General features: G+C 47.1%; 1 protein-coding gene across 1 annotated transcript in view; it reads right to left on the bottom strand.

Moving 5' to 3' along the window:
• The window catches only part of cul9 (cullin 9), an 82682-nt gene that overhangs the window by 60567 nt on the left and 8141 nt on the right, over positions 1-13974 (bottom strand). Inside the window, 2 exon segments of the mRNA XM_076286342.1 lie at positions 24-674; positions 2593-2747. Coding sequence (XP_076142457.1) covers positions 24-674; positions 2593-2747 — 806 coding nt within the window.

The raw sequence follows: 13974 nt of genomic DNA, 5'->3' as shown, positions 1-13974 counted from the left end.
TGTGTGTGCGAGTGTGTGTGTACCTGTACGGGCGGTGAGCCGTCGTTGCTGTAGCGGAACTCTCCCTCGTCCCCTGACGACACCTCCTCGTAGTCCTCCAGCATCCGGACCATCATGCCGCTCTTCAGGTTGTCCTGGATGTACTCCACGTAGGCCGAGCGCGTGCTGAAGTCCGTGCGCGTCTTGAAGCCGTTCGCCGCCACCTTCTTCTTCGCCGGCGCCACGGACGCGGTTGCCGCGGCAACAGCCGCGGTCGCCCCGGAGACGGTAGCCAGGGCCACGGCAGCGGCGGCCGCGTTGACGGACACCGAGGCGCTGAAGCGCGGCTGGAAGATGGAGCGGAGCGCGCGGCGTGGACACGCCTCGGAATCCTCGCCGCCGTCCTCGCTGGCCCCTCCCCCTAGGAGAGTGGACGCGCCGAGGAGCGACGGCGGCTGGCGGTTGCGGTCCCAGCCCATGACGCGCACCAGCTCGGAGATGAGGTTGGCCATCGCCATGGTGAACTCAAACTCCCGCTGGAGACGCATCTGCTCCGAGGCCGCCGAGGAGGAGGAGGAGGGTGAGGAGGACGAAGGCTCAATGCTGGACTCCAAGCCAGCCGTGTTCAGCTTGTCCATCAGCGACGTCACACACAGGTAGCGCTTGACCAAGGAGAAGAGCAGCTTCCCCGGAATCTGTCCCACACACACACACACAAACACAAGAGAATAATTACACAAGAACAGAATACACACGCACACACGAGCATATTCCCTGACACTGACACACACACACACACACACACACACACACACGTGTTGGGTATAAGGTGTGTTGGGTATATATATACCTGTGGCAGGTGGATGCCTTCGAAGGAGATGCCGTGCTCCTCTGAGGACATGGTGGGGTGTGTTGGGCGTGAGGTGTGTTGGTGTGTTGGGTATAAGGGGTGCTGGGTATAAGGTGTGTTGGTGTGTTGAGTGTAAGGTGTGTTGGGGTGTTGGGTAATAGGGGTGCTGGGTATAAGGGGTGCTGGGTATAAGGGGTGTTGGGTATAAGGGGTGCTGGGTAATAGGGGTGCTGGGTAATAGGGGTGCTGGGTAATAGGGGTGCTGGGTATTAGGGGTGCTGGGTATTAGGGGTGCTGGGTATTAGGGGTGCTGGGTATAAGGGGTGCTGGGTATAAGAGGTGTTGGGTATAAGGGGTGCTGGGTATAAGGGGTGTTGGGTATAAGGGGTGTTGGGTATAAGGGGTGTTGGGTATAAGGGGTGCTGGGTATAAGGGGTGTTGGGTATAAGGGGTGCTGGGTATAAGGGGTGTTGGGTATTAGGGGTGTTGGGTATAAGTGGTGCTGGGTATAAGGGGTGCTGGGTATGTACCTGTGGCAGGTGGATGCCTTCGAAGGAGATGCCGTGCTCCTCTGAGGACATGGTGAGGTGTGTTGGGCGTAAGGTGTGTTGGGTATAAGGGGTGCTGGGTATTAGGGGTGCTGGGTATTAGGGGTGCTAGGTATAAGGGGTGCTGGGTATAAGGGGTGCTGGGTATAAGGGGTGCTGGGTATAAGGGGTGCTGGGTATAAGAGGTGTTGGGTATAAGGGGTGCTGGGTATAAGAGGTGCTGGGTATAAGGGGTGCTGGGTATAAGGGGTGCTGGGTATTAGGGGTGCTGGGTATAAGGTGTTTTGGGTATAAGGGGTGCTGGGTATAAGAGGTGTTGGGTATAAGGGGTGCTGGGTATTAGGGGTGCTGGGTATAAGGGGTGCTGGGTATTAGGGGTGCTGGGTATTAGGGGTGCTGGGTATTAGGGGTGCTGGGTATAAGGGGTGCTGGGTATAAGAGGTGTTGGGTATAAGGGGTGCTGGGTATAAGGGGTGCTGGTTATAAGGGGTGCTGGGTATTAGGGGTGCTGGGTATAAGGTGTTTTGGGTATAAGGGGTGCTGGGTATAAGAGGTGTTGGGTATAAGGGGTGCTGGGTATTAGGGGTGTTGGGTATAAGAGGTGTTGGTATAAGAGGTGCTGGGTATAAGAGGTGTTGGGTATAAGGGGTGCTGGGTATAAGGGGTGCTGGGTATAATTGGTGTTGGGTATTAGGGGTGTTTGGTAATAGGGGTGTTGGGTAATAGGGGTGTTGGGTAATAGGGGTGTTGGGTAATAGGGGTGTTGGGTAATAGGGGTGTTGGGTAATAGGGGTGCTGGGTATAAGGTGTTTTGGGTATAAGGGGTGCTGGGTATAAGGGGTGCTGGGTATAAGAGGTGTTGGGTATTAGGGGTGCTGGGTATAAGGGGTGCTGGGTATTAGGGGTGTTGGGTATAAGGGGTGTTGGGTATAAGAGGTGTTGGGTAATAGGGGTGCTGGGTATAAGGTGTGCTGGGTATAAGGGGTGCTGGGTATTAGGGGTGCTGGGTATGTACCTGGGCAGGTGGATGCCTTCGAAGGAGATGCCATGCTCTTCTGAGGACATGGTGAGGTGTGTTGGGCGTGAGGTGTGTTGGGTATAAGGGGTGTTGGGTATTAGGGGTGTTGGGTATAAGGGGTGCTGGGTATTAGGGGTGCTGGGTATTAGGGTGTTGGGTATTAGGGGTGTTGGGTATTAGGGGTGCTGGGTATGTACCTGTGGCAGGTGGATGCCTTCGAAGGAGATGCCGTGCTCCTCTGAGGACGTGGTCTCAGCAAACAGCTCCAGCAGCGTGAAGCGATTGTCAAAGTCCATGTGCTGCTCGATGCCATCCTGCTGGCTCAGGGACAACAGCACGTACGCCCGACTACCTGCACAAACACACACACACGCACAGGATATGATGAGCAGAGCTGTATTCACCACTACACACACACGCACACACACACACACAGGCTCAAAGATCTTAAAGTGCTTTACAATTTCATGCCTCACATTTCACCCATTTACACACAGGCCGCCATACAGGTGCCAAGCTGCACACAGGGAGCACTGGGGTTCGGCGTCTTGCTCAAGGACACTCTGACAGGATCAGGCAGGACCAGAGCTGGGCTTGAACCAGCAACGACTCCTTTACTTCCTACCACTGCTGCCCAGTGCCATGCCAGGCAGGGGATGGCACAGTGGAGCAGTGCTGGTGCATAAAAAACATCCATCAGAATCCACTTTTCCACAAACTCAGGTCAGAGAGCAAAGTCACCTTTCTCCTGTCTACAGCAGCCGCTGCTGATGATAGCAGTTGGAGCAAAAAGTCTATTGTGTCTGATAAGGACGCATGCAAATGTTCCAACAGTCTCCTGAGCCTACAGGCCACTCAATAGCACAGCCCAGATGGCAGAGAGATAAGGCCCAGAGCTGGCTCTGTGGTCCAACAGATCACCAGAGTTACAACACAGGGATCTGCTGAAGTAAAGTGGTCACAGGGACCATCGGATGGCCTGAATAGAAGAGAACATCCTCAGCCAACATGATGTCTCTAAACAGATCATTTGGAACCATTCTGTGTAAACATTCCATTTCTATGGTAACCCTCCATCCAACTCTCAGCATGTTCAGGGAGAACTACTTCCTCAAACCGTTTAAAGGACCAGTATGTAGGAAATAATGGAAAATAAACTGTAACCATTCCAAAAATGATCACCATATGTTGTCAGAGAGTAAGGAAACACGATGAATTGAACTAATGGCTTATTTGACAACATTACTCTAACCCGTAAAACCCATGAAAAAAAATGAGTTACGGGGCGGAATCTCTTGGAATTTTCGTTTATATTTTGAACGATAGAATAGCGTATTAATAATGGGCTGGCGTGTCCTTCTATTTGTGTTGCCAAATTAGCAAACTTGCTGTCAATTGTAGTCATGAACGCCAACGAGAGGCAGGCAAATTTCCAAAATTTAAACAAGAAACAAATTAAGTGGACATAGGAGGAACTTCCTGAGATGGTGACGTCTTCGTCAAACTAAGAATATCAAGTCTGACGCAGAGCTGGCCATAACAGGTAGCCTAGGCTAAACTTCATCTGCATCGTAACTTCAGCTTAATATGTTACGTTGGGACCAGAACAGGGGGTTCTGGGATATATCTCAGGGAACAGAGCAGGGGGTTCTGGGACGCATATGAGGGACCAGCGTGGGAACTGATGGGAAATCTCTGCAGTCAAGGCAACAGGGGTGCAGGGAATGTTGGAAGATCTATAAGGCAAACAGGACAGCAGGAAACGTTTGGAGATCACCAAGGAGACAGAACAATAGGTCTGCTGGGATAGGCCAACATCAGAAGGACTTTGGTCAGAGAAAGAGTGAGCACGAAAGAGAGAGTGTGAGAGTAAGAGAGCGAGAAGAGAGAATGAGAGAAGAGAGAGAGAGAGGAGAGAGATATAGAGAAGAGAGAGAGAGAAGAGAGAGAGAAGAGAGAGAAGAGAGAAGAGAGAGAGAGAGAAGAGAGAGAAGAGAGAGAGAAGAGAGAGAAGAGAGAGAGAATGAGAGAAAGAGAGAGAAGAGAGAATGAGAGAGAATGAGAGAGGAGAATGAGAGAAGAGAGAGAGAGAAAAGAGAATGAGAGAGAGAGAAGAGAGAATGAGAGAGAACAGAGAGAAGAGAGGAGAGAGAGAATGAGAGAGAAAAGAAAAAGAGAAGAGAGAGAGAATGAGAGAGAAAAGAAAAAGAGAAGAGAGAGAAAGAGAGAGAAGAGAGAGAGAATGAGAGAAAGAGAGCAAGGAGAGCGATGGGGCGCAGCAGGAAATGAATGAGTGGAGTGAGTCATGGCTGGAGGAGCACGTGCCAAAGGAGGTGTCTCGTGTTCGCTAGGGTATTTTTGGCCAGCTGGACCACCTCAGTCTTAAAGACTACCAAGCCACACGCACCCACGCAAGAGTAGTCTCATGGGGTCTGTGCATGTGCACCCATAGGGGTCTGTGCATGTCAGTGTTTCCCATACATTGACTTATTTGTGGCGGCCCACCACAATATCAACATTGACCACCACACAATGATTTTCCAGGCTGAACTTAATTGTGCTTAAATCTGGTTAGCATCATATCCACGCTGTGCTAATTTGTTAAAAACTGTTGTGTTCAAGTTAATTCTGCAAACCAACCACCACAAATGGAATTCAATTCTGTGGGAAACACTGCATGTGCACCCATAGGGGTCTGTGCATGTGGACCTTGTATTGTCATAGGGGTCTGCGCATGTGCACCCATAGGGGTCTGTGCATGTGGACCTTGTGTTCCCATAGGGGTCTGTGCATGTGGACCTTGTATTCCTATAGGGGTCTGTGCATGTGGACCCATAGGAGTCTGTGCATGTGGACCCATAGGAGTCTGTGCATGTGAACCTTGCGTTCCCATAGGGGTCTGTGCATGTGGACCCATAGGAGTCTGTGCATGTTGACCCATAGGAGTCTGTGCATGTGGACCCATAGGAGTCTGTGCATGTGGACCTTGCATTCCCATAGGGGTCTGTGCATATGGACCTTGCATTCCCATAGGGGTCTGTGCATATGGACCTTGCGTTCTAGGGCTGTAACGATACACCAACCTCACGATTCGGTTTGTATCACGATTTTTGACCCACGGTTCGATACGAATCTCGATTTTTCTTTTTTTTTTTTTGGGGGGGGGGGGGGGGTAGACATTTTATTAAATAACATTTTAATAGCCTCCCTTAGACCACCAGAGGATTACATTATAATATATCTATTATTTTATATCCCGATATAAAAATATTTTTCTGAATGACTGATATTTATGACAGCACACTTTATGCAGATTAGCCTATAGCCTAGGCCTACTATTTTTTATTACAACTCTCTCTTTAATTCAGCTGTCTGGTTGAAGCCTGGAAATATTGTAAACAAAGTAACATATAACTTAGCCTATCATAGTCTACTGATTGGACTGTTCAGTTTCCCCATGTGTGTTTAAGTTTCAAGGTAATACTTGTTCTCCTTGGGACAGGCCCTTTTGGGAAACGTTGGTATTGAGATGATCAGTCAACTTCAATGCAAGAGTTTTAAACAAATATGTGCAGCATGCTAATGATGCTAAGCGGATTTAATAGTAATTTAGCTAGTCGTCTATGCGTCCTTGCTTTCACGATTGTGAATGTTTTATTTAAGTCGCCCGTGTTCATTGAGCAGGAGAGGGAGGGAGAGTGAGAGGGAGAGTGAGAGGGAGAGTGAGAGGGAGGGAGCGCGGGAGGGAGCGCGAGAGAGAGCGGGGCAAGGAGAGGGGGTTTACTTCTATACTGTTTGGTAAAGTTGCACACATAGTCTACAATGAAAGCAAGGAGAGGTATGAAATTATTATTTATTTATTTATTTGTTTTTGGACAACGTAGGCTACCGATAAGTAAAGCGGGAGTTGTGGGTTGCTTTTGCAGCCGCATAAGCTACAAAGCACTGCGTGAAACACCAGAAAGGGTGTGTCGCGATTCTGCCTTTTCACACCGCGACACAGTATCGTGGATATGAATGTCGCAATTTCGGTTTCGAATCGTAAATCGTTACAGCCCTATTGCGTTCCCATAGGGGTCTGTGCATGTGGACCTTGTATTCCCATAGGGGTCTGTGCATGTGGACCCATAGGGGTCTGTGCATGTGGACCTTGCGTTCCCATAGGAGTCTGTGCATGTGGACCCATAGGAGTCTGTGCATGTGGACCCATAGGAGTCTGTGCATGTGGACCCATAGGAGTCTGTGCATGTGGACCCATAGAAGTCTGTGCATGTGGACCTTGCGTTCCCATAGGAGTCTGTGCATGTGGACCCATAGGGGTCTGTGCATGTGGACCCATAGGGGTCTGTGCATGTGGACCTTGCGTTCCCATAGGGGTATGTGCATATGGACCTATGGACCTCTCGAGAGGTCTGGACCCCAAACAGGAGTGAGAGGGTGGCTGGACAGAAACACGCGTTGGAATCCAACCGCTGACAATTCCCCATCCCTCTCCCCCACACTCACACACACACTGTCAAACACAAACACACACGGTCATTTGCCCATCACACACACACACACACACACACACATACCCCATTTGCCCATCCCACCCCATCCTCTCCCACACACACACGGTCATTTGCCCATCCCACTCCATCCCTCACTCACCTCCTGGTTACTCTTCATCGTACTATCTGAACAAACACAAAAAAGCCCCAAACATATACTCATAAGAGCCCCTGTTCAGCACGCACACACACATGAATGCTTTTATTTGGATCTAAAGGGGCATTGGAAGTAGCCTAACGAGCCACATCAAGATGTAGGGTCTGGGAACTTACCAGAGGCAGTGCTCAATCCGAGGGGCGGGATAAACGGTTGTCTTTCAAATTTCCTCTGCACGCAATAGGATAGCGCTACAACTCAAGAGTCCAATGCATTTTCCCACCAGCGGAGCTAGTTGGCTAGTTGATCAAACTTTTGCCAATTTAAAAAAAGCTCGAAACTCGAGCCGCGATTCAAAGACTGCTATTCGCCAGCAGCAGCATCCATCTTTGTTTTCAAGTAGCAGGAAATTCACGCTGAACCGCGTCGCCGACTGTGATTGGCTGGATAGAAGTTTCATTTTTCCAGCTCGCAAGCCAACGGAGACTTGCTAGACTACATTTGCTGCCGCTAGGGTGCCTCTAGATTTCTAGGCTACATTGCAAGGAAAGCAAGATCTCTGGGAAGAGTCGTTGACAAGGTGAAAGGTCTACATGGCTCACAGGTTACTCAGCACATTAAGGATCAACAAAACACCTCCGTCTCCATATTTGCATGCTCCCTATGCTGGCTGAAACAGAGCAAGTTTTGCAAGTATTGCCTCCTTTTTCTGAAGCCCCCTTAACTGCACTTATGACCACATTCTTATGGACATGGCCTAAACGCGCGCGCACGCACACGCACACACTAGGGCAGCCGTGGCCTTCTGGTTAGCACTTCGGACCTGTAACCGGAGGGTTGCCGGTTCAAACCCCGAACAGTAGGCACGGCTGAAGTGCCCTTGAGCAAGGCACCTAACCCCTCACTGCTCCCCGAGCGCCGCTGTAGCAGGCAGCTCACTGTGCCGGGATTAGTGTGTGCTTCACCTCACTGTGTGTTCCCTCACGGGATCAAAAGAGTATATATACTTATACTTTCTCACACACACACACACACACACACACACACACACACACACACACACACACACACACACACACACACACACACACACACACACACACACACACACACACACACACACACACACACACACACACACACACACACACACACACACACACACACACACACACACACACACACACACACACACACACACACACACACACACACACTCCATTCTTATGGACATGGCCTAAACTTCCAAATACCAGTTACTAGTTTACAGTTGTATCCAAGTTGGTGAATGAGATCAACCAGTGGTTGATATTTCAATAGTTTGGAATAGTAGCAAGTGTCCATACAGTATACAGGTCAGCCCACCTCAAAGATAAACACAGATTTCATAGCCTCATTTACAATTGCAATGTCAGGAGTGTTTGGAATGTTTTGTAAGTAGTCACTGTCAGATGTGTTATGATGGATCCAGTTACGTTTTACAGTGCTGTGCTTGTACATCTTGCTGTCATGTCCATAATTTATCTTTTGCAACCAGATCAACCAGACAGTCGTGTCTGGCCACATACAGTCCTTTGTAATTGTAGCATCCGTTTAGTATGTGTGCAACGGTTGCATTTTCTTGCGGAGTTGGGTGTAATATACAGTAGGGTTCGTGCTTTGATGGTACCCCACACACACACACACACACTGCTGCTGGGTCATCATGATGAAGTAATACCATCGCAAAGGTTGCCTCTTATCACCTCATCTGACTACACTGAGGCCATTCATAACATCCACCAGAGCTGCCCACCACTATCCCACATAGAGTGTGTGTGAGTGTGTGTGTGTGTGTGTGTGTGTGTGTGTGTGTGTGTGTGTAAATTCTGTGATCTCCATGACCACAACGGTAAAAAACACCACTGCTACCTACAACTAAAATAGCAAACACAGGCCCATGCAGAATACCATGGAACCCGCAACAGAACAAGGTTCTAGAAAGGTGGAACACAACACGTACACAGAAACACACACACAGAAACACACACACAGAAATACACACACCCACACAGAAAGATAGGGTATACATTTCAGCGCGGGATTGCGGGTATTGCGCATCCTTTATTTATTTCCCACAACTCTAGCCATCATAATGCGAGAAATTCCCGCACACATTTTACAGCGCTGTCCGATAACGTTAATCTAATAATGGAGTGGCGTGAATGCAGGACTACTGACTGGAGCAGGACTACTGACTGGAGTGGCGTGAATGCAGGACTACTGACTGGAGCGGCATGAATGCAGGACTACTGACTAGAGCAGGACTACTGACTGGAGTTGCGTGAATGTGGGATTACTGACTGGAGTTGCGTGAATGCAGGACTACTGACTGGAGCAGGACTACTGACTGGAGTGGCGTGAATGCAGCACTACTGACTGGAGCAGGACTACTGACTGGAGTGGCGTGAATGCAGGACTACTGACTGGAGCGGCATGAATGCAGGACTACTGACTGGAGTGGCGTGAATGTGGGATTACTGACTGGACGAACCAACTCGGACTTCAATTGAACGTAGCCCCATGCAGATAGATATATATATATATATCTCTCTCTCTCTCTCTCTCTCTCTCTCTCGTTACAATTGCAAGGGTTCCCTCACGAATGTCTTAAAGTAACAGGCACTCAATTAGACCTATACACTACCCCCCCCTCCCTCTGTTGTCCAAGTCATGCTACCGCCACAAATTCAATCAAATTCTGTGGGAAACACTGTAGACACATAGAAAAAAAACACACACACACACACACACACACACACACACACACACACACACACACACACACACACACACACACACACACACACACACACACACACACACACACACACACACACACACACACACACACACACACACACACACACACACACACACACACACACACACACACACACACACACACACACACACACACACACACACACACACACACACACACACACTGAGAGCAGTTTCAGAGGCTGTGGAAGTGAGCAAAAGAATGTCAGAAGGAAACCAATGTCCTAAACTCTCTCTCTCACACACTCACACGTCACATTATGGCTGCCTGCTGTTCCAGAAAACCACCCATGCCGCAGGCCCCGCCACAGAACAAACGGCCCAGACACACACACACACACACACACACACACACACATAAGCACACACACACACACACACGCACACACACACACAAGCACACAGGCACGCACACACACACACACACAGGCACGCACACACACACACACACACACAGTCACCAGTATGGACAGAAGCAGGGGCACAGGACAGCGTGAAGTCACATCATACACTCCACACAGTTTTGTGTCAATATGCTCACAGCCACGTTATTGGCTCAGACTCAACCCGTCTGTCGGAGAGAGTGTGTGTGTGTGTGTGTGTGTGTGTGTGTGTGTGTGTGTTTCTGTTGGAGAGTGTGTGTGTGAGTGTGTGTGTGTATTTCTGATGGAGTGCCTGGAAGCTACTGAGGGGCATCAGTGGTGTGGATGGGATTCCATTCATCAGAGTAGTGTGTAGAAATGCCCTAAACGGCGCACACACGCACACACACGCACGCACACACACACACACTTCCCCCTACAAGTCAGGGAGGTTGCTTAGAGACCACTACGGAAAACACACAGTCCAATCAGTACAGGGCAACAGCAACGGAAACTCAAACTCAACTCTGTGGAGTGAGTCAGGACGGACATCACACACGCACGCACGCACACGCGCACGCGCACACACACACACAAACACGCCTCGTCACAGCAACGACACAAGGCTCCAGTTCAAGATCCAACTGTGCAGTCTAGGGCTGTCACTTTTGTGAAAAGATCCTGTTCGATTTTTGAAACATAAGTGTTCATTAACTCGATTGTAAAATCGATTTTTCATGTCTAAAGACGTTTCCATTTTCAACGCCAAATATAGGCCAATCCACAAAAAAATAACAGGCATTAGGACGAACGTAAAGAGGGCGCTTGTAGACGCAAGCCAGCAATATTTCTGATGATTTATTGGCGTGAAGTTTCGCGCACAATGACAAACAGGAGTGCAACATTCTCGAAAAACAATAAGCCGAGTATACTGCCATTACATCAGTGACAAACATTACTGCAGGCTTCAACGTAGCGGTGTTTACGATTAGAAATGTCAAACAAATTTCGCCTACGTAGAACTCAATTGCACAGTTTGCATAGCCTATCGCTTTGTTCTTCTCCATAGTTTGATATACCAAAAATCCGAAGTACTTCCACATCGAACTCCTCAAGTTATTAGGGCCTATCACTAGTCTCTCTCATGTCACACAGGTTGATCGCGTTGTCCTCCATTTTTGGAAAAACACGAGCAGCACAGCAGCTGATTGAAACAGCTGTTTCCGGTGCGTAAAATTGGTGGGAATTTTCTTTTTAGCTTTCGCAATGCTTACTGCACTTCGGAAATCTTTTATATTCTTGTTTGTGAATTTTGTTACATCTATTTTTTTTATTTGTTTAATTAATTAATAGTATACATATTTGGTTAAAATCGATTCCTTATTGTAGTTTTGGAAACTTGTGTTGTTTGGTCCAATCAGCCCTAGTGCAGTCCCCACTCACTGGCCCCTCCTCTTTTATATATTTATATTGATGTGTGTGCATACAGATCAACTGATAGTACTAACACACACACACACACACATATTGATGTGTGTGCATACAGATCAACTGATAGTACTAACACACAAACACACACACACATATTGATGTGTGTGCATACAGATCAACTGATAGTAATAACACACACACACACACACACACACTAGGGCTGGGACAACGCGTCGACGTAATCGATGACGTTGACGCAAAAAATACGTTGACGCAAAATATGATATAAAAATATGAGCGTCGATTCGTCAAGCATAACGTGTGCTGCTAAATATTTTTAACTTTACACCTTCAGTGTTTTCCATATGTTGACTAATCTGTGGCTGGGCACCACAAAATCAAAACCGGCCACCACACATTGATGTTCTATGTTGTAGGCCTACTATTTAAATTAAAGATAAGATAAAATAATTTCATTGAGCTGCACTTTTTACTCACACAGCCTTTCCTCGCCCTGCCCGCTCTCGTAACGAGCCCGCTGCTCCTCCTCTGCATGTGCATTTAACAAAATATTCACGATTGTTGAAGGATTGTTGTTGCCACATAGAAGCACTGCATAGAACACAGTGGGCTAAATTGCTATTAAATCCGCTTAGCATCGTGACCATGCTGCGCAAATTGGCAGCATTAAAACTGCTAAATTAAAGTTAAAGTAAACTCTGCTAAGGTCTTATCACAACACAGTACATTGAGACTAAACTAAGTTAAGTTACAGTATGCAATCAAGCAGTATCTCAAAGCTAACGTTAGAATACTGTTTGGGTGTCAAGTTTAGCATGCTTACTTGCAGCTGCTTATTTGTTACTCATGCAGGGCTCATTTTATTGACTCTGAATGTTTGCAAAATCCCGATGTAAATGGAAAAGTGTTTTCCAAGAATCAAAATGCTTGTCCAAAGGAGAAGTACGAACCGTTATTTGAACTAACTACGTTATGAATAGAGATGCACCGATATGGAATTTTAGGGCCGATAACGATAACCGATATTTATTGGTTTGTTGTGGCTGATACCGATACGATAACCGATAATATTACTCTTGAAAAAAAAATGTGAAAAGTGATTTGGGGAAAGCATTTAATAAGCATCATTTTATTGCAGTAATTTTACCTACCACCAAATGATGGACAGAACTCATAATAGTCCTCAATAGTACGGCAGTCAACAACATAACAGTAGCCTAGCCCTACAGTATGTGTGGCTCCTTTAAGTGAAACTGACGTCAGTGAATTGCGAGTGAGTGGCTAGAGAGTTTGAATCGTTTTCATTTAGGACTAAACGCTCAGCTTGGAATAAGCTACAGTATAGCGACCAAATCAGAGTTTGTGAGGGAAACTTTAGTGGTTTTGGTTTAGTTTCCACTGCGGGTAACTGAATAAAGCTGCAACTCCTCAGACTGTATCTTATGTCCGTCTACTCTGTTGCGCACAACCTGCTGCAGCAGAAATGAAAGACGTTAGACTCGAAGGTTTTAATAACATATTATGATGACATGTCTGGAACTGAAGCATGAATGGTTAGCATATTTCTAGGTAATAATACAAAACCCAAGCTAAAGTAATGCAAATATAATACTAAAACACAACTTAGAACTAGGCCTACTGTACTCGTCCCACTAACGAGTTTGTTTATTTGTTTCCCCGACCAGCGCGGTAAAGTACAAACACACCAGCACAAGACGGCTCTAGATAGGGCTGAGCTCCGCTCTGGTAAGGTTAAATGGCGGATCATTCACGAGAGGATTTTGAGATGCACAGATTCCCAAATGAACGCATATCCAAAGATTTTGTTAGAGTGGTGAAATACATTCACACCGCTGACATTATATTGAGGAAAAAGTATAGGCAACCAAGCCCAAGTAGCTCAGTGTAGCCAGACGAAATTATCGGCCAGAATTCTGTTATCGGACCGATAATAATATTTTCATTTTTTCACTTATCGGCTAATAATATATCGGCCGACGATATATCGTGCATCCTTAGTTATGAATTGCATCCACACATCAGCAGCCTTTTAACTGTGTTAATGTTAATTGCAAGGATTCCCACACGAACGTCTTAAAATGACAGGCACTCAATTAGACATACACTACTGAATGCTACAGTACCTCTGACTAAGAATGCATTACTTTGCACTTGTATAGTCTTTTATTTTGTAATCTTAAGAGCAATAAACATATATTGCAATGTTAAAGAATTCAGGTTTTTTTATTCAGATGTGTAAATAAACATGTATAAGTTGCTATTTGTGAATTA

The sequence above is a fragment of the Alosa pseudoharengus genome, unplaced genomic scaffold (assembly GCF_046254945.1).
Source record: "Alosa pseudoharengus isolate Yale_2024_CS ecotype anadromous, Long Island Sound unplaced genomic scaffold, YU_APseudo_1.1 YU_APseudo_1.1_scf_15, whole genome shotgun sequence".
Classification (NCBI taxonomy): domain Eukaryota; kingdom Metazoa; phylum Chordata; class Actinopteri; order Clupeiformes; family Clupeidae; genus Alosa; species Alosa pseudoharengus.
Note: the sequence above shows the minus strand (reverse complement) of the source record. Positions and strands in the feature narration are given on the sequence as shown.